The sequence below is a fragment of the Mastigoproctus giganteus genome, chromosome 9, assembly GCF_048544385.1.
Source record: "Mastigoproctus giganteus isolate SK-2022 chromosome 9, ASM4854438v1, whole genome shotgun sequence".
NCBI classification, from domain to species: Eukaryota; Metazoa; Arthropoda; class Arachnida; order Uropygi; family Thelyphonidae; genus Mastigoproctus; species Mastigoproctus giganteus.
This window is the reverse complement of record NC_143583.1, coordinates 184,648,817-184,670,345: the sequence shown is the minus strand read 5'-3', so window position 1 is coordinate 184,670,345 and position 21,529 is coordinate 184,648,817. Positions and strand designations below refer to the sequence as shown.

The 21,529-nt window shown below is 36.7% G+C and overlaps 1 protein-coding gene across 1 annotated transcript in view; it reads left to right on the top strand.

Moving 5' to 3' along the window:
* The window catches only part of Ddx1 (ATP-dependent RNA helicase Ddx1), a 339,750-nt gene that overhangs the window by 6,455 nt on the left and 311,766 nt on the right, over window positions 1-21,529 (top strand). Inside the window, exons 2-3 of the mRNA XM_090381389.1 lie at window positions 4,604-4,655; window positions 15,877-15,940. Coding sequence (XP_090237515.1) covers window positions 4,604-4,655; window positions 15,877-15,940 — 116 coding nt within the window. The remainder of the gene's footprint in view (window positions 1-4,603; window positions 4,656-15,876; window positions 15,941-21,529) is intronic.

Below are 21,529 nucleotides of genomic sequence, written 5' to 3'. Positions count from 1 at the left end.
TCATTCTACTATCTGTATGTCATTTTGAAATTATTGACCTAGTTGGGTGGTATCATTTAATATGTTGAGTAACATACTAACTATGTAAGATTTTTGTTGCAGTCACAGCTGAGCATTAGTTGCATATGGGCAAAAGCCCAAGAGGCAACTAAGATAAAGGTTATTTCAAATGACAAATGTCACCTGTCTTTCTCCCTCCCTTCCTATGTATGTAATAATTCAACTCCTAATGGGTGAATTTTCATAAAATTTTATATTATGCTATTTTATAAAAATTTGTCAAGCCATTTAAAATTGGAGTAAGAAAAAAAAAAAAAAAAGTTTAACTGCGGCCATTATCAACTCACTGCAGGATGGAAACCTCCTCGACAATTCATGCCTCTTCAACTATAATCTTCCACGCTGGTCCAGTGCGGGTTGGCAGATTGACTGTATTTAGCAGTCAGGGGCTTGAACCCCTGTCTACCCAAGGAGTGTGTGCTACTGCACTGGAGCAGTAGAAATCCCAAAAATTATTATTTCTTTGTCTGCCCATGCATATAACTCCATTCCCAGTGGATGGATTTTGATGAAATCTTATATTTGGTTCCTTTAGAGAGACTTCATACTATCCCAGATTTCATTAAAATTGGGCCAATAGAAATCTGGCAATTAACATTTCTTTATCTCTGTCTGTCTGTCTGCACATAATTACTCAACTCTCAGTGGAGGGAGTTGAGCAATTACATCAATTTTATTTTCATGAAATTTTATATCTGAATAATTTCAGATTTTAATGAAACAAATTTCATTAAAATCAGCCAACAGAAATCCAAATTTTTCATATATATCCAGGGCATCCGTACGTCGTATATTGTTACCAAAGCACTAGATATTGTGTGTTGTTATGTGCTCATTGGGGGAATAAATATGGGCAATATGTAGGATACATTAGAGGTCTGCACAGGACTACATTTTCTATTTTTACTCGGCCCGAATTTGTTTTTCGAATTCATTACCCATACCCGGCCCACTTAAACGATTTTTATCCTAGCCTGACTGAAAATTTTTATATAAATAAAATCTCTAGCATTTCTAAAGTTTCATAATAATGAAAAAATAAACTTTCAGATTCAAAATTGAGTATTAATAATTATATAACAATAATAATTATCCAAAATAATTATCAGTATTAATTACAAAAAAAAGAAAATGTAATAAATAATTTACCGTATTTAATAATTCCAAAACAAATATCCACTTCTTCCAGCCATTTACTCTTCACATGCTTTTTATTGCAAATTGTTGTGCAGGAATAAAATAGTCAACACTGTTGCTACTTAAATTGGTTCAATGCTCTTGCACTGCTAATCTGTTCGCACTAAAATGTTTTTCAGAGCTTGCAGTACTGATGGGTTATTTCACAAAAAAACAACTAATTTCGGTGAATTTTGGAGACGGCGAAGTGCACCTTATTGGTCAATTAAAAGTGCCAACAGACAAATTATTAATACACGTTTTTTCTAAAAAACCTTTAAAAATTTAAATACATAAAAAATTTTTTTTTTTTTAAATGTAAGAAATAGCCAGAAATTTTTGAAATAACAATTCATTACAATTATTTGTACCGGAACCGAGCCCGAACATCATTCATGTTACCCAACCCGGCCTGAGGGTTAGGTTGGGCCAAAGACCGAGGGCCAGATCTGGGCCTGCACAGACCTCTAGGATACATACAATATGGAGGAGAAATGAAATGCTCATGATTCATGCAGAAAAGTCATTGGTTTTTATCATTTATTTTTGTTATAAATCATGAATTACTACTATTTTCTAATGTGCTTGAAATAGAATGCTCTTTGTTCATCTTCTTGTGGATCTCAACAAGCAGGTTTGTGCCTTTGGACTATTTCATGAAACGTGATGTCTTTTTAGGCATGTTTGTACACACACACACACACACACACACACACATAAATTTATTTATACATTATTATTTTTAAATTGTGGTACTACTTGGGAGTGTCAGGTTTGTAGTGACCCCCCCAACCAATAATGCTAGTTATATTTAAAACTAGCCCTGGTATGGATAGCCTTACATATAAAAATATAAGATACATATAAAAACAACTAAATTAATGAAATTTTAAAGAAAGCTGGAGAAATTGGCAAATGTTAGTGAAAATTAATGAAAGAGTAAATGAAAATTAACATTCTTCCTCATGGTCATACCTCTGCTACTACTCAGGGGCTTTGAGCAGACATATAGCCATACTGGAGGAATGTATTATACATACCCATTTCTGTAATCTCTATACCAGTTTTGCAGGTTAATTACTTGGTGAATAATTTGGAATTATAAGAGTAATCTTAATGAATATATGTACTTAATTTTATGTAAGTACTAAATTTTAAGTAAACAGGGTGGTTTTCGTATATTACAGCAAATGTGTTAGGAGATTCAAAGCCTTACGGGTATGTAATATTGAAATATCATAGTATCTCACCTCCATGTCCTGTGGTGGTCAGTCTGAAAATGTTCAATTTCCCGCCAAAGTTTAGTTTTATGTGTGTGGGGTACAGTTTGTTGCGCAGATGTACCAGGTTTTATCCGTGGCATGATGGTTAACCTTGCTGTAGGCAAAGTCTCATGCTTTGCATTCCTGAGCATGGGCTGGTGTTGATTGTAATTTAAAGCTTGGTGTATTATTGTGGGAAGCAGATATAATATGATATCTAACCACGCTAAAAATGATAAAAATAAATGGTAATAATTGACATGGAGGTTATTAAAATAATATGGGATGATAGTTATTAAAATTAAATGTGTTATCTGTAGGGTGTGGACTGGCAATGCTTTTCTAAGGCATGACAGTCCTGTATGTGCCCCCATGGGCACATACAGGGCTGTCATATGTAAGACTTGTATGAATGTGGTCTTGCTTGTGGGGGGAGGATGAGAGAGGGGGGAGTGAAAAGCATGGGAAAAGAGTAATAAATATTAGGCAGTTGTAATTAAACAGAGTGGCTGTTTAAAGAATATGAAAATATAGATTTATTAAGGGATTCTTAATCTTACTAATTATGAATTAGTCATTAATTACTACATTAATGATCACAACTAGTACATTCATAATTATTAATTCATAATCTTAATTGCTAAGAAGAAAATTGTTGTTCCTTTTCACTTCTGTTAATCACACAAAAAAAAAAGTATTGTTTCCAGGACTTGGAATAGAGATCTTAATAGATCTTAAAAATACATTTTTACCATATTGATTGTGCTTTAGACTCTCTTTAGTAGGTGAGTGTCTTCGAAGTTCATCTCGATACTAACTGTTCATTTCTTTATAGTTATACGGTATTGTTAGAGGCTATTTCAGTAGCAGATTTGTTTATTTCAATCCATTTCCTGCCAAGTTCATCATGGTTGTTCACAAAGTCTACTTGGGTTTTTGTCATGTCAGAGAATTTGATAATTGCAAGTCTATTGCTTATACTGATAATCTGACTTTGCTATATTTTGTAAACTGCAGGTCCCAATTAGAAGTTAATGCTAACTCATATTAGAGCATCTCCTTACCTGGTAATATGTTAATAAGCTTACAATCTCAGTGAGGAAAACAAAGCCAATAGTCCCCAATAGTATCCTTGCTTCAAATCATTTTCTAGTCAAGATCATTAACTGTTCTATCACCTGTGTTAATGCTACCAAATGCCTAGACTGATGAGAGACGATAGACTGACATTCACTCTCATGTAATTATGCTCACAAAAATTAAATTCTATATTTCCAAGCTTATGAGGATAACTTGATAGAAATAGAGATTAACCCATATAATGTACAACTCTGTTTTCCTTTTCATAGTAACATATGCTGCTGCTGCTGTTTGGTATCATCTGGCCAAGCTTATAATAGTCCAAAACAAACTTGCTTCTCTTTAGAGGTGTTTTCTTCTTACATAGCCAAACCCTGACTGTGTCCACTTTAGCATTACAAGTTTTGACTGGTAGTATTCCATTAAATCTCTTTCTAATATATAGAGGTCTAAATTAATGTTTGTATGAGAAACATTAATCTGTTCAGTTTGATGGTATTATCATTAATCCTTCTACTGCTTCAAGAAGGCCAGATGTTTACAAATTAATGGGCGGATGACAACCAAGGTGGTTCAACAGTATAAAAGGTTTAGCAACAAGATATTTTATTCCACATCTTAACTCTCAAGAAAACAACCCCCAAATAGTTCACATACACTTTATATACCAACTTTCTTCTCACTGGGGATGGGTTACAAAACTAGATTCAATCTCTCTGTATTCAATTGCTGCCTCTATGTTGCCCACGAGGATGTGACATGTTATTTGACTGTCCAATCAATTACAATATAAGGAATCAATTATTGCTGGTAACTGGCATACAGATGCCAGGTCAAGAATCCCACTTCTTATTGGATAGAAATTACTTCCAACAATAATCATATTAAAAAATAATACTTCATCCACTAAAGTGAATGTGTGCAACAACATAAAAATAATTCCATACACATTTATATTGGTACTATTTTTATAACATTCCAGAGTAATATTAATAAAATATTAAATCTAATTTTTCTTGAAACAGAAATGGGCGTGTTACCTGAAATTGGTAAAGCTGTTGAAGAAGTGGAATGGATGTAAGTACATAAATATAATTTATTAGAAGCGATTTTGTAGAGCCTTTGTTTTAAAATGAGGTATTTTATCTCTCTCTCTCTCTCTCTCTGTCTGTGGCGATTCTTAACACAAATGATTGTAATTTTCAGGAAATACATACAAATGAAGTTTGTTCCAAAGAATGGAAGTAGAAGGGATGAATGGGGGAGGGGAAAAGTTAGTTCTTGGGTTTGGAGTTGAACAGTGAATGCAGTGATGAGTTGACATGTTCAAGCGTTTTTTAATTTATTTATTATTATTATTTTTTTTTTTCATGAAACCCCCAAACATGAAAAGTGTTAGAACCTATAGTACGAGGGGATATCAAAAGGTTCGTACCCTGACCTAGATAAAACATCAGTAGAAAGATGCCATTTTTAATATAGGTTTTCTACATAGTCAATCACTAACATGTGAAATTTCATTCCCGTAAGCGATTTTACACCAGAAGTGGAGCCCGGAATCTGAGGAAAGATGCTGTGGTTGACAAAATGGAGTATTGAGCAGTGATCAAGTTCCTGCATTTGCAGGGCAAGAAAGCTCAGGAAATTGACGAAGAAATAAAAGCTGTGTTGGGCAGAATAGTCCATCCTATGACACTGTAAAAAAGTGGAAACGGCAGTTCCAGTGCGGTTGTACAAGTGTCTTTGATGCTCCAAGAAAAGGAAGGCCGTCAACATCCACAGACAGACGGTTGCAAAGGTTGAGAAGCTCGTGCTGAGTGACAGACGTGTGACAATTCATTTCATCGCAAATGCAGTGGGAATTAGTTATGAGTCTGCCCACAGCATTTTAAATGACCATCTGCACATGTCTAAGGTCTCCGCATGATGGGTTCCAAGATTGCTGATGCCTTTGCAGGAGCAATGATGAATGCAATGTTCTTGCTAACTGTTGGATTTTGTGTAATGCAGATGTTGAGAACTTTTTTGATCGGTTGATGACAAATGACGATATTATTGTTATTTTGGCTTTTAGGAGCATTAGCAACTAAGGCCATATTGCTCCGGGGATATGCGGTGGTCACTCCTTGACCTTTCCGTATCCTCTGTATATGGTGGTTACAGGCTCAAACCCCAGTCTAATCAAGAAGCGTGTGCTGCACACTGCTGCTCCTGACCACCTGGCTACAGAGGCGGCACAAATGATGAATGCTGGGTGTACCAGTATGATCCGGAGACTAAAGACGTGTCAAAGCAGTGGAAGCACACCTCCTCCCCACCTCATAAGTGAAATGGAATCGTGGTGTCAGGCAAAAAGTGCAGACATCTATGATCAAGGCATTAAACAACTGATCCATAGATGGGAGAAATGTGTTGCTATACATGGAGAATACATAGCAAAGGATTAAAGTATCCTGTGAAGTTTCACCTTTCTAGGGCTATTTCTTGTTAAGGGTACAAACTTTTTGATACCCCCCCCCCTCATACTTAGTATTGTGCATGAGTTGAAGGCAGAGATGACAGAAGATGAGATACTTCTTGCCATTACGCTGAATTTCTGTAGGTAATACTTTTCGGGAAATACATGGGAAGGAAGGCTGTTCCAGAAAACAGAAATAGAAGGGATAACTGAGGAAGAGAAAAGTTGGTTCTGTTACTTTGGCTATCAGGCTATACCTTCATCAATATCATTGATAAATATACAAAACAACAGAGGACCCAACACCGAACCCTGTGGGACTCCACTAATAACATTAGTCCACGAAGAGCAGCACCCATTAATTACCACCCTCTGTCTTCTCCCACTCAACCATCCTTTTATCCATTGTAGCAACTTACCCTTAATACCATTCTGCTCCAACTCGTACAATAGTCTTCCATGCGCAACAGTGTCAAAAGCTTTCCTGAAATCCAAATATATGATATCAAAATTATTTTTTGCATCCAGTTCCTTTGTAACCACATCATAATATCCTATCAAATTTGTCAGACAAGACTTTCCCTTAACAAACCCATGCTGTGTCTGAATTATTGCTGCAGTCTTGTCTAGATGATCCTGCAATGCATCTTTAACCAGTGATTCCATTATTTTACCCGGATTTTACCAGGAGTTAAACTTACTGGTCTGTAATTAATCGTGTCACCCTTCGATCCCCCTTTATGAATTGGGGATACATTTACACATCTCCAGTCCGTGGGGACCTCCCCCGAGTCCAAAGATGCTCTCATAATTATGGCTGAAGGTTTGCTTAGTTGCTTTGCTGCCTCCTTTAATATAACTGGATAGATCCCATCCAACCCAGGTGTCTTTCTGATGTTTTACTTCAATTTCTCCTCCACTTTGCTCTCAGTTATTACAAAATCATTAAGCACCCCGTTACAATTTGATAACCTTGTGGCATTTTCAAACCTTAACTCCTCATGTGTGAATGTAGATGCAAAATACTCATTCAGTTTGTTTGCTATCTGAGCAGGATTATCAACAGTTGAACCATCGATATCAAGTGGACCAATCAGATTCATCCCCTTCCTTTTAGAGTTTATATAAGTAAAGAAATCCTTGCTGTTTTTCTTAGCATCTTTTGCCAAAGATTTCTTGTAATCTGCCTTCGCCTACCTAACCTCCTTTGTGACTTGATTACAGACTAGCTTATATCTTCCATAGACTTCTGAGTCGCTTGATAATTTATATGCATCCCATGCATTTTTCTTCTCTGTCACAAGTCTCATTAGTTCATTTGATAACCATTTAGGCCTAAACCTTAAACAGTATTTCTTAATAGGTATGAAACTTTTAGTAGCATCCACGATTAATTCCTTGAATGCTTCCCACTTAGAATTTACTGTTGGTAACATTGTCAGTTGATCCCACTGAACAGAATTTAAAAACTGTCTGAGACCACTGTATTCACCTTTACAGAAGCAAAAACCCTTTCCATTACCTCCACTAATTGCCCCTGATGCTAATTATATCTTTAAGTAAATCCCACATCAGTACACTGTGATCACTGCCACCTAGTGGTTCCTTTATCTGAAAATTCTTAATACACAAATGATCACCTGATAACCAGATAAAGAGTATTACCCTCTCTGGTTGCGTCTCAAACATGCTGCTGCAGAAAACAATCATCCAATAAATCCACAAAAGTCTTACTAGTGTGTACAACCCACAAGTTGCAGTCAATATCTGGGAAGTTAAAATCCCCCATTATAAGACATTCTGATTTACTAGCCAACTCTATTTCTCTGTACAATTGTTCATTGCACTCATTCGAGTCATTAGGCCTATAACACACTCCTACTCTTATTTTTGCTTTCACAGTGCTTATGTCACACCAAACTGACTCAGCAATGCACTGTTCATCTATATCAACTGGATGCACTTCTTTTGATTTTGTTTTTCTTAATTAACAGCATAACACCTCCTCCGTTCCTATCCTGTCTATCCTTTCTGTACACACATTGTACTCCCCGAATTCCAGTTCTGCATTCCTTATATCTGTGTGACACCACGTCTCTGCTATCCCAACAATATCCGCCTTTGATGTCTTGACCAGCACTTCAAATTCATCAAATTTATTTACTATACTTCTAGCATTGGTATACATGCAAGTATACATGTACCTATCCTTATTATTAGTTACCCTAACACATCCCATATACCCACCTGTTTCACGATGACTGCCATCAGTTCCTGAAACCCCCAGCACCCTTCGCTCCAGGTTGCTACTTATTCTAATAGAAGTTGAGCAAGAATCACCTTCACCTCTGCCTGCGGCTACTTTTAACCTTTTAGTTTGTGAATCCCCCCCAAGCTAGTAGTTTTCTGACCCACCTAACACTGCCTCGATAGCATCAGCAAATATTCTTGCATCCTTTCCATTTAAGTGTATCCCATCCCTGTAGAAGCAGTCTCTCCTGTTAACAAGCACAGAACACGCTGAAAAAAATTCTACCCCTTGAGCCTTGCACATTCCCTCCAGGGCTGAATTGATTGACAAGGCTCTCATCATGTATTTCCTCCTATCGTGTCTGGGCAGAATTGCAGACACTTTCAAATTTAACAGGTATATGCAATAGGTAAATAATTGGACAGGAGGGATTTAGCATCCTTTTTAGTAACTGGCTGGATGTGAACAAAATTTATTCCAAGCAGAAGCAAAAACATTAGTGGAATAAGATAGTGCAAAAAAGGTGATACAGAACAGTATAAAGCTTGGTAGCACAGCTTTGGGAACCATTGGAGTAATGCCATCAGTTTCCTACTCTTAGTCTATTCAAAATTGGGTTTGGACTGTTTTATGATTATTGCAAGCTTTGGTGTTGGCAAAAAATGAAGCCGGAAATATGGATATGAGCCTACACTCTTATTTTAAACAACCTTAACACATTTTTTGAAAGACCAAAGTTTAGATAAAGGATAAGATTATAGGGTGGAATATAGAATAAAAGATTTCTTCCCTACAAGAATAATTTCATTGATATGATCTGAGTAAACATTGGGATCAGTAGATTAAAAACAGTAATTCAGTTAAGGTAAAGAAGAATAGAAATCGTGCAGCTCATCCCAGTCTTTTTTTCTGATAATGCCAAACAACATGACACCGAGAGTGGCCATGAGTGTGAGAGAACAAAATCATCAGAAAGTTATGTGAGGTGCCTAGAGGACCACTAGCATTGACTGTATATTTTGAAGAGTTGTTGTTGAAGGAAAAAAAGATCAAGAACATCATGTGTGTGTAATTAGGATTATGTGATATTTTGTTTAGTAAATGAACAAGCTTTGTAAGTCATAGTCAATTGTCCCACATCTCTAACTGAGATCCCATAAGTAGAAAACCAAAACCAGCCAGAGTTGTGAACATTAAAATCACCATGAAAAATATCTTCATTGTTAGGAAAATTAGACAGGAATAAGTAGTTTCAATGAAAGGAAGTTGAAGTTGAACAGGAGATCAAAAAGATTCCAAATTAGGAAATCTCTGACTAGGAATATCAGAGTAGACTTACATGTAAGTGCCACCTTTGAAGCAGAAAGAATCGTAGAGCAAATAATTAGACAAACTGAAATGAACACTGGTTGAGCCAACCAATAATGGTTGATTCTGTCAGAACAATTACGTGGGACTTGTCAAATCACAGGTGAAAATGGTCATCATTTAGGTTGAACTGAGACCATGTATATTTGTTAAATGAATGAGGAAGATTTTGGGAGGTTTAGGTCTTTTTGTGGATAAGATTTTTTTTGTTGGTTTCACTAGTTGTGATACATTCAGTAGATAAAGCGAAATTACTAGAGTGTGGACACGTTATGAAATTTTTGGATTAGGCAAGACCACAGCAAGAATATACTTAACTCCTTGACATAACGTTGCCTTGTCAATGCCTCCAGTCACTAGCTGGCAGAGTAGATGCAGAGAGATTGTGTGTTAGGTGATCCAGATGCCTCTTAGAGAGTTACTGTATGATTCAGTCTTGTGGATTATCTAGTGACTGGCCTGCAAAAACCATTTTAGAACTGTACCATCAACGTAAGGAATATTGGGGCTTAGAGGGGAATAGGTATTGTGTGTTATCAGACACTCAGTCTGAAACACTAATGGATCCATTATATTTCTATTACAGAAGATTTAGGAGAAGTCCAGTTGGCCTGCCTCCCTAAAATCCACTCACGCACACCTTCTCGATGGTAAGCCCTGTTATGTCACTTAGGTGGCAACGAATGTGTAGAGTGGTTCGCTTTAAGATGCCTGGTCAGCGTGAAGAGGAAAAGACCAAACCCTCCAGCATATGACAGCATGACGAAACAAATGGCCCTCAGTCCCCAGCGGCTTTCACTCCCCCCCTCTTGTGGCAGTGAGAGGATCAGAGTGGAAGCAGAGGGTGCTAAGAATCTCTGAGTACAATCAGGCAGCCATGCACAGAAACTGAACTTGGCCTGTTACAACGTAAGATCACTCATTGGTGAAGACAGGATATTAGAGCTGGAAAAGGAATTAGAAAATGTGAATTGGAATATCATCAGTTTGGCTGAAAGAAGAAGAAATGAAGCACTTATAAGTTTATCAAGTGGAAATCTGTTGTACACCAATGGAAACAGTGAAAGGACTGAAGGTGGAGTTGGATTCCTGGTCCATAAAGATTTAAAAAACAACATTTTGGAATTCAAAAGTACATCATCAAGGGTGTCAAGACTAATACTCAAGATTTCTAAGAGGTACAATCTAAAGGTTATAATGATTTGTGCACCAACATCGAGCCATGGTGATGAAGAGGTTGAAGAAATATACACCGAAATTGAGAGTCTTCTAGATGAGCAGAAAACCCACTACACTATTATTATGGGGGAATTCAATGCTAAGGTTGGAAAAAGATAAAACAGCGCAGGAAGGGGACCTATAGGAAATTTGGGAAAGAAATGAAAGAGGTGAAAGACTTGTGGAATTTGCAGAATCTCAAGGATTGTCAGTAATGAACACTTTTTTCCAAGAAAAGGGTGAACAGAAAATGGACATTGAAGAGTCCAAATGGATTTACAACTGATGAAATCGACTTCATCCTCACTAACAGAAGATATATCATGAATGATGTTACCGTCCTGAATAAGGTAAATGTTGGAAGTGATCACAGAATGGTAAAATGCACACTTGATGTAGGAAAGGAAAAAACTGACTTGAGTAAATAATAAGAAGGTCTTTGAGATAACCGAAGAGGAGAAAGAGCAGTATGCACTGGAACTTAAGAACAAGTTTGAGCTTCTGCAGACTGCTCAGGACCAAGATATCGACGAGGAATATTACAACTTTCTGAAAGTGATAAAGCCCAAGAAACTTTTCTTTTCAAGATTTCTTTTTCCCAAAATAGGGAAAAAGAAATCCAAAGAAGAAAAAATTAGTCAAGAAACACTTGTTATGATGAACTGAAGGCGACAAATGAAGAGCAAGGTAAACACTGACAAGGAGAAAATTGAGTATACTGAGTTATGCAAAGCCATTAGAAAGAGGCTCAGAGAGGACATAAGATTTAACACAAGAAAAGTAGAACAAGCATTAAGGGAAAACAAAGGACTTAAATCAACAGACATGAGCAGTAATACAGAAAGACAAATGATACTGAAACTGAAGAATAGCGATGGTGTACTTATAAATAGCAGAGAAGGCATAATTCAAATAGCAGAAGACTACTATAGAGAATTATACAAGGAGCGAGGGAATGATGCCAGCAGTGGGGAAGATGAATTGCAAATTAGCAACACATACGACATACCCGATATTCTTTCTGATGAGATAGAACATGCACTGAAGAAAATGAAGAATCAGAAAGCCCCGGGGGAAGATGAAGTTACTGTAGAGTTGTTAAAATTGGGAGGAAGAGACATAACACAAAAACTGGCAAGGCTCTTCACAAAGTGCATTTGAAAAGGGGTTACACCTAAGCAGTGGAATAATGCAATCATAGTTTTGCTGCATAAGAAAGGAGATAAATCAAAAATTAGAAAGAATATTTGATGAGAATCAACCGAAAGAGCAAGCTGGCTTTAGGACAGGATTCTCAACTATGGATCACCTTCACGTAATATCACAGCTAATGGAGAAAGCAAATGAATATAAAACACCATTATGTCTGGAATTTGTGGATTATGAAAAGGCATTTGACTCCATACAGCATAAGGCAATGTTTCAGACACTGGATAGACAACGCATAGATACCCCATATATTATGATTTTGAAGAAAATATGAGAATGCTACCTCCTTTATTAGACTAGACAAAGATAGTAGGAAATTTAGAATCGAGAAAGGAGTTCGACAAGGAGACACGTCTCTGAAGTTGTTTACTGCTGCGCTTGAGGAAGCTTTCAGAAGATTAGACTGGTTGCAGAAAGGAGTCAATGTGAATGGAGAGTACCTAAATCATTTATGATTTGCAGATGACATTGTAGTCATAAGCCATGATCCCAAAGAATTAGAGGAAAATCTTAATCAGTTATGCAGAGTTAGTAAGGATTTTGGACTAAAGATGAATATAGCTAAAACAAAAGTAATGATGCACAAGTATGCCACAGAAAGGGAAATGATTGAAGGAGCAGTAATTGAAAAGGTGGAGTCATATACTTATCTGGGACAAGTTATTAGCTGTAATAGTGATAAATGGCTGGAAGCCAAGAGAAGAATAAATTTTGGATGGATAGCATTCAGGAAATATAGTCACATACTGAAGAGCAATATCCCAGTTTGTCTGAAACGTAAAATAATGAACCAATGTATACTCCCCACCACGACTTATGGAAGTGAAACTTGGGCACTCACCAAGAGAATGGAAGAGAAGCTGAGAACTACACAGCGAAGAATGGAACGAATTATATTGGGAATCAGACTGTTAGATAAGAAGAGAAACACTTGGATTAGGCAGCAAACTCAAGTAAAGGACATTCTTATCAAAACTAAAGAGCTAAAATGGTCTTGGGCAGGATACATAGCTCGAAGACATGATGACAGATGAACTATGAAAATAACAGAATGGTACCCAAGAGGAGCTAGAAGAAAACCAGGAAGACAGTGGCTGAGATGGATAGATGAAATTCATGAGTTTGTGGGTAGTAAATGGATGGCCATTGCACAAAACAGAAGGAAGTGGAAAGTTGCTGGAGAGGCCTTCATCCTGCAGTGGATTGAAAGTGACTGATGATGATGAAGGAATATTAAACCTTGTCAATGGTGCCTCCGTAGCCAGGTGGGCAGGAGCAGCAGTACATAGCACATGCTTCTTGATTAGACTGGGGTTCGAGTCCATGTCCACCAAATATGGAGGATGCGGAAAGGTCAGGAAAATGACCACCGCATATCACCGGAGCAATATGGCTTTAGTTGCTAATGCTCCTAAAAAACCAAATAACAACATAAACCTTGTCACGATGACCAATAACTCCAAAAGACATCATTCATTCTGCATGATGGAAAAGATGGGGGGGGGGCAGTTTCAAGTGCTTTGCCCTGGAGACCAAACAGAGATTTCATCACTTCGTCTCCAATAAAAATAGTGGTATTATTGCACCAGTTGATGAGAGTCATTTTCCAACTAGTATTGCCTGGTTCACAGAGGGGAAGCATTTCTCTGCGTGACATATATGGCACATTATCCAGTATTTGCATTTAAGAGAGAAAAGTTCTGTTGAAATTCATTAGGAAATATTGGAAGTTTGTACTGAGAGCATTATGTGGTAAAAGTTTATAGCTGGTGTGAAAGATGGGAGTCTTGCCAGAATGAAGCTTAACTACCAGGACCTTGTAGCAGTCATTCTGAGCAGTTTCCTCTACCCAATATCTGCCAAGTGGTGGAGGAAGTTGTTTTGGATGATAGGAGATCAAGAGTGGATGAAATAGTAACAGCTAGAGGCATTTCTGTTGACTTTGTGTATTACATTCATTCATGGTCTTTGAATGAGCAAGATGTCAGTTTCCTCGGGTACAAAAAGACATGTCAAGTTATGTGAAGCAGTGCTCATTCTAGATGCTTCAATGAATGGTTTTTTCTTCTTGATTGTGACAATGAATTCCACTGTTCTATCATGAAACCAAGCATCAGTCTGCTTTATGGAAGCATGCTAAGTCACATAGTCCAAAAAAAGTTCAGTGTTTTGGCAAGTATGGAGAAAATGATAGTTTCCATTTTCTGGGAAATGGATAGAATAATTCTTGCATATTGTGTTCCCAAGGGCACTGCATGACTACATTGAAAAGAATCTCTTCCTCTTGTGATAGAAAAGTCATATGAAGAAGAGATTCTGAAAAACAGTTTCTCCTATCATTTCAAAAGAAACATCCATGCAAACTCAGTCACATTTGATTCTATCAGAACAGTGCCCTTCCCTGTTGTCCTGCTAAGTTACTTAATTTTTTTTTTTTTTTTTTTTTTGCAGAGAACAAAATTGAAGTTATCCCCTTCCTTACTTAACTAACCTTGTATCTAGTGACTTTTGGTTCTTTCCAGCGATGAAGGATGTTCTTCATGGCAGAACTTTTCCTAGCTGATAAGCAGCTGCTTTGGCCATTCACTATTGGCTAAATATATCTCCAAACAAACCTGCAATGATCTTCACAGCTTGGAAGAAAAGTTGTGAAAAATGCTTGTTCCTTCTAGGAGATTATGTTGAAAAATTACTTGTTTCGCATCTATCTTATGTATTATGAGGAATAAATTTGGAGACCTTATAACTTGAACACACCACATACTGTTTAGTTAAATGCTTTTTAAATTTTAGATAGTCATTTTGTAATTGAAAAAAAAATTACCTATACAAAATGCATAGATGAGTTTTTATCTGTTGTGGAAAAGGTATTATTTTAGATTCCCAACATCGAGACTTCAGTGAAGCAGTGGTATGAGCTTTCCCCCTTCCAAAATGTGCCATGCATGTATTTTGGGAAAAGGAAGAAATTTTTATTTTTACTGTACTGAATATTTATTGTGCTCTGCAGTATTTATTGTACAGTACTTTTCCATGAACTGTACCTATTTTTTCTCTTGAAAAGAATGGCATACACGTACTGTGTTGTATGCAATTAGTTGCATTACAGAAATTGGTTGGTTATGTTTTTTTTTTTTTTATGTAAAATTAATATGACCAGCTGAAATCTGGAAAATTCCAAGGTCCAGCAGTGATCAAGATTTGAGGTTGCCGAATTTGGAAGGTTTGCCTGTATAATGGAATTTCTCTTCCAATATTAATATTCACAGATAAACTAATGAGAATGAAAAGAAAGGAGCTTTTCTTAGTTGTCTGCAAGCACTGGTGCTAGCACAGAAATTTCAATGAAACAATAGTTGGAATGGATTATTTGCCTATATTCAATTCTTTATTGTATTTTTACAATTTTCTGTTCTTAATGTTTTGTTAAACTATTCTGTTCTTAGTGTTGTTTCGTCTTTCCACTCTTAGTATTCTAGGATTTTATTAGCATTATTATTTTGTATTAAGTGTTATTATAATTTTTATGTTCTGTGTTTTTTATGAGTGAAAGTGCAGTTAAATTTTACAAATTAAAAAAAAATAAAATTTTTACTGGGAGTAAAAATTTTGTATTTTGTGCAAAATAGTATTGTGTGTAAAACTGTTGTTTGGTGGCATATAATCAAATAGTTTTAGTAATAAAATTATCATCCATACTGTTAGGTAATAAAGTTGTAGTTCTTTAATAAATTAATCGTAATATTTAGTTTAATTACTGTGGGTAATAGTTATGCCACAATAACTTTTTTTAGGTTGCCAACAGATGTTCAGGCAGAAGCCGTTCCATTAATTCTTGGAGGAGGAGATGTTCTTATGGCAAGTTTAATCTGTTTAGTTTGTTAAAATATATTTTATATACTTAAATATTTAATTATTTATTTTAATTATTTAAATATTTTAAAAATATTTAAAGTGCACAACTTCATTTGGTAGGATATGTGATAGTAGTTACCCTCATTTTGTTTTAATGTGATCATTGATGTTTTAAAATTAATTTTTTCCCCATTATTCTTTGTAACAGTGAACAGAATTTTGCATTACTTGTTTTTTAATATATTTGAATACAGAAATACATTTTTCTCATGAATAGATAGTATTAGTATCAGTAGTAGCAAAATGCAGGAAAGTAATCTTATACATCAGCAAAAAAAAAAAAAAAAAACACCACCTCAAACAGTTTGAGTACTTCCATGAATTTCTTCAAATTATTGACAAATTGAAGTTGTTCTAGCAATCAACTACCAGCTGACTGAAGGTGAACTTCTACACATCAAACATAATAAATTCAAACTCAACTCTCTTGGTTTGAATTTATGCCCCCTCATGTGTAGTCTGAGCAAGGGGGAAGTGCCATCAGCATTGAGCTTATTCAATCCATTCAAACACTTATCAGTCAGTTTTCCTCACAGGTGTATACTAGCATTAGCATTAGTAGACGCATATGATGCAAGAAAGCAAGCTTATACCGTATCAGCCAAAAAAAAAAAATCCTTCCGATTTCACTCATTCATTCGCTCCAAATGTTTGTCTAGTTCTCCCTTGAATTTATTTAAGCTGTCAACTCCTACAATGAAAGATGGAACTTTGTTCTACCAATCAACCATATGCTGGCTACAGGCAGATTTCTGCACATCTATTCTACAACTGTCTTTTCTCAATTTGAATTTATGTCCCCTCGGGCAATGAATCTAGGCAAGAGGAAGAATCCCATCAGCATTGAGCATGCTCAAACCATTCAAGGCCTTATACACCTTAATCAGATCACCTTGCAGGTACCTAGTCTCCAGACACTGTAATTTGCAAAACTTAAGCCTTTCTTCGTAAAAGCAAACCTTTGTTCCATTCACTAATCTTGTTGCCCTTCTCTGTACTCATTCCATCAGCTCTACAACCTTCCTAAAATGAGGCCTCCAGACCTGTATACAGTACTCAAGGTGTAGCCTGACCATTGCCTTATACAAGGGGGGATAATCACCTCCTTATCCCTGTTAGAAAAATTCCTGTATATCATTGGCAAGACACCATGAGCTACTCTTGCAGACTGTCTGCACTGCTCAGAAAACTTCATATCTTACTGCACAATTACCCCCATGTCCTTTTCATTCTCTACCACACTGCGTGTAGTACCACACAGTTGATACATTACTCTGGGATTACTGCTACCCATATGCAGTACTTTACATTTGTCAATGTTAAACTTCAGTTGCCATCTCTCAGCCTATCTGCTCAACTTTTCTAGATCCTGTTACAGTAGTATAGTGTCATTAATAACCCTGCCAACCTTTGTATCATCTGCAAACTTAGACATTAAGCCTGATATACCTTCATCAATATCATTGATAAATACAGAAAACAATGGACACAACACTGAACCCTGAGGGACTCCGCTAATAACATTAGTCTGCAAAGAGCAGTGTCCATTGATTACCACACTGTCTTCTCCCACTTAACCATCCCTTTATCCATAGCAGCAATTTTCCCCACTGCCACACTGCTCCAATTTGTACAGCAGTCTTCCCTGTGCAACAGTAACAAAAGCCTTCCTAAGATCCAAGTATATGATATCAAAATTATTCTTTGCATCCAGTTCCTTTGTGACCACATCATTTTATCCAATCAAATTGGTCAGACAAGACTTCCCCTTAGCAAACCCATGCTGTGTCCAAACAATAACTGAAGTTTTGACTAGATTATCCTGCAGTGCTTCTTTAACCAGTGCCTCCATTAATTTCCTCAAAACAGAAGTTAAACTAACAAGTCTATACTTATGTCACCCTTTGATCCTCCCTTGCGAATTGGGGTCACATTTGCCCATCTCCAGTCCATATATACACCTCTCCCTGAATCCAAGGAAGCTGTCATAATTATGGCTAAGGGTTTGCTTACTTCCTTTGCTGCCTCATTTAATATAACTGGATAGGTCCCATCCACCTCAGTTGCTTTTCTTACATTTATCTTCAACAATTTCTCCTTCACTTTGCTGTCAGTTATTACAAGAATATCTAGCTTACTGCCAGAGTTGAATACACCTCTAGCATTCCCCTCGCTGAATAACTCCTCATGTGTGAATGTAAATACAAATTATTCATCCAATTTGTTAGCTACCTGAGCAGGATCATCGACAGTTGAACCATTGATATCAAGTGGACCAATCTGGTTCATACCCTTCCTTCTAGAGTTTACATAAGTAAAGAACTTTTTGCTGTTTTTGTTTGCATCCTTTGCCAAAGATTTCTTGTAATCTGCCTTTCCTGCCTAACATCCTTTGTGACTTGATTACTGATCAGCTTATATCTACTGTAGGCTTCTGTGTCACCTTTTATTTATATGTATCCCATGCATTTTCTTCTCTGCCACATGACTCATTAGTTCATCTGATATCCATTTAGGCCTAAACCTTGAACAATATTTCTTAGTTGGTATGAAAAGCCTAGTAGCTTCTAAATGGGAAGCATTCTTTGAATGCTTCCCATTTAGAATTTGCTGTTGGGAATATCATCAGTTGATCCCACCGTATAGGATTTAAATACTGTCTTAGACCACCGTACTCGCCTTTATGAAAGCAAAATTCCTTTTCTTTATCCCTGATGGTAGTTATTTCTTTGAGTAAATCCCACATCAGCACACTGTGATCACTGCCACCTAATGGTTCCTTTATCTGGAGATTCTTAATGCATGAAGAATCACTACTGATAACCAGATCAATAGTATTATTCCCTCTAGTTGCCTCCCGAACATGCTGCTGTAGAAAACATCCAATAAATCCACAAAAGCCTTGCTAGTGTGTGAGTGACCAACCCACAAGTTCTAGACAATATCAGGGAAATTAAAATATCTCATTATAAGACAATCTGATTTACTGGCCCACTATTTCTCTGTACATTTTTTATCTGAGTTATTAGACCTATAACACACTCCTACTCTCAAATGTGCTCTCCCAATGCTTTTGTCACACCAAACTGACTCGACTGCACTGTCCAACGATGTCAACTGGCCGCACTTCCTTAGATTTTGTGTTTCTTAACTAATAGCATAACCCCTTCCTATTCTTCCTGTACACATTGTACACCCAAAATTCCAATTTTTCATTCCTTATATCTGTGTGACACCATTTCTGTAATATCCCAACAATATCTGCCTTTGTCCAGCACTTCAAATTCATCAAATTTATTTACTATACTTTTAGCATTGGTGTACACGCAAGTATACCTGCACTGTTCTTATTCTTAGCTACTCTTACACAGCTCATGTATTTACTTGTTCCAGCAGTCTCTGAAATCCCCTGGACCTTGTTTTCCAGGCTGTTGCTCATTCCAATAGAAGCAATGCAAGAAACACTTTCACCTCTGCCAGCGGCTACTGTTAATCTGTGTATCCCCCCCCCAAGCTAGTAGTTTTCTGAATCACCTAACACTGCGTCGATAGCATCTACAAATATCCCTGCACCTTTTCTGTTTAAATGTATCTCATCCCTGTAGAAGCAGTGTCTCCTGTTAACAAGCACAGACCTGGCTTGATTCAAGGCAGAACTAGACAAACATTTGGAGTGAGTGGATGGGTGAAATGAGAAGGGTGTGTGTCTTTTGGCTGATGCTATATAAGCTTGCTTTCTTGCATCGTGTTCCCTTGCTAATGCTAATAATTATTGCTCAAATTCCCTATACAAATACCAAAATTAGACTTGAAAAGTTACCAATTAAATGCAATATAATAAAATAAAATTAATTCGGTCGTTTTTATTTGCTGATCATATTTTAAAACTGTTTTTGTAACAGAAAGCATGATCTTCAAATTGAAAGAGGTATTTGTCGTTAAAATTTATTTTTTTATATTCTTTATATATAAAATTAATCTAATAAGGTAAATTTTTACTTACAAAAAACTAATAAATATATACAATTATATTCATATATTTTTACAATACGGTAGATACTGTCAGGATTCTGGGCCGCTGGGATTTTTGGCCACACACCTGGCTAAGTACTCGATGACAGTATGAGCAGTGTGGGATCTAGCATTGTTGTGATGCAGTTGTGGTCATTTGTGACTGATGTGATCACCCAGTGTACAGTACAGTTCTGTAGCACAGTCCTGTAACAATTGTGCAATGTGGCACAACATGCTAGTAAACCATTCTTTCAGCGTTCCCCACAGGATCACAGAATTTAATCAAATGGACACACCGCCCGGTGAATTAAAATTTAAGCGATTCTCATGGTACCAGTATGGTACTGATTACTGACCTCAATCAATATTAACTTGAACATACTATGTGATCGAGGTCATTGTGGCAGGAGCGAATGCCAAGTCTGGTTGGAATTTTGATTGGATGCCAAAAGATCGACCACCAAATACGGAGGATGTGGAAAGGTCAGGGAATGACCACCGCATATCCCGGAGCAATATGGCCTTAGTTGCTAATGCTCCTTAAAAACCAAATAAACAAACAGCCAAAAGATTGGTAGAACTCTGGTTTCCAGTACATAATCTACCTATGCAGTTATAAGACTTCCCACTATTCAACCATTGTGCTGACGTCATGCTGCCATAGTGTAGTTCGACGCTGCGAATCCAGATTACCGAGAATATTGTCATGCGCTTTATGTTGAGCTATCAGATGCCATTCAGTTGACTGTGTCGATATGTTGGTTGAATACTGTGATTCACTGAATCGACTCATTCACTTTTGTTATTCAAATCTTTCGGACACTTTTTGAATAGACTCACTCACTGTATGGCAAGCTGAGTATTATAATTCCACAAGCTAGTACACCACGTTAATTTCTGTGAACTGTTAGATGCGTTGTTTGTCTTGGTCTCCATACAGGTGCACAAATATAATAATATATATTGCAATGAAATAAAATAAAATAAGAATCCATAATGAGTAAGAAGTTAAATTAGAAAACAACACTCTTTAAGAAAAATGAAATTACGAAAACAACAACAGAGCTGGCATGGCAATTTTCAACAAGGACATTGCTGAGGCAGCTCAATCTCATGAAAAAACAGTCTGTTTCAAATGAAAAATGTGCTTCTAAACACCGCTTATCAGGTGTAAACAGCGACTGGTTTCAAACATTTAATTGGTTAGTGGTAAAAGATAATGGAATGATGTGTTCCACGTGTACAAAATACAGAAAGAGATGACCCACAAACATGGAAGTGACTTGGGTGACTACACCATGCAAAAGACTTCAAAAAAAAAGTTTAATTGACCACAAACAAAGCAAGTTACACACTGATAATTCAAAAATGTGTACTTGAAGAACCTGGGTTAGGACAAATTGAACAATCAATTTCAAGTTTTGAATAACTTGCAGAGAGATGCTTTTGTGGGAACTTTAAGATCTATATATATTGGTTGGCAAAAAATGAACTACCACACACTACGTAGTACGAAAA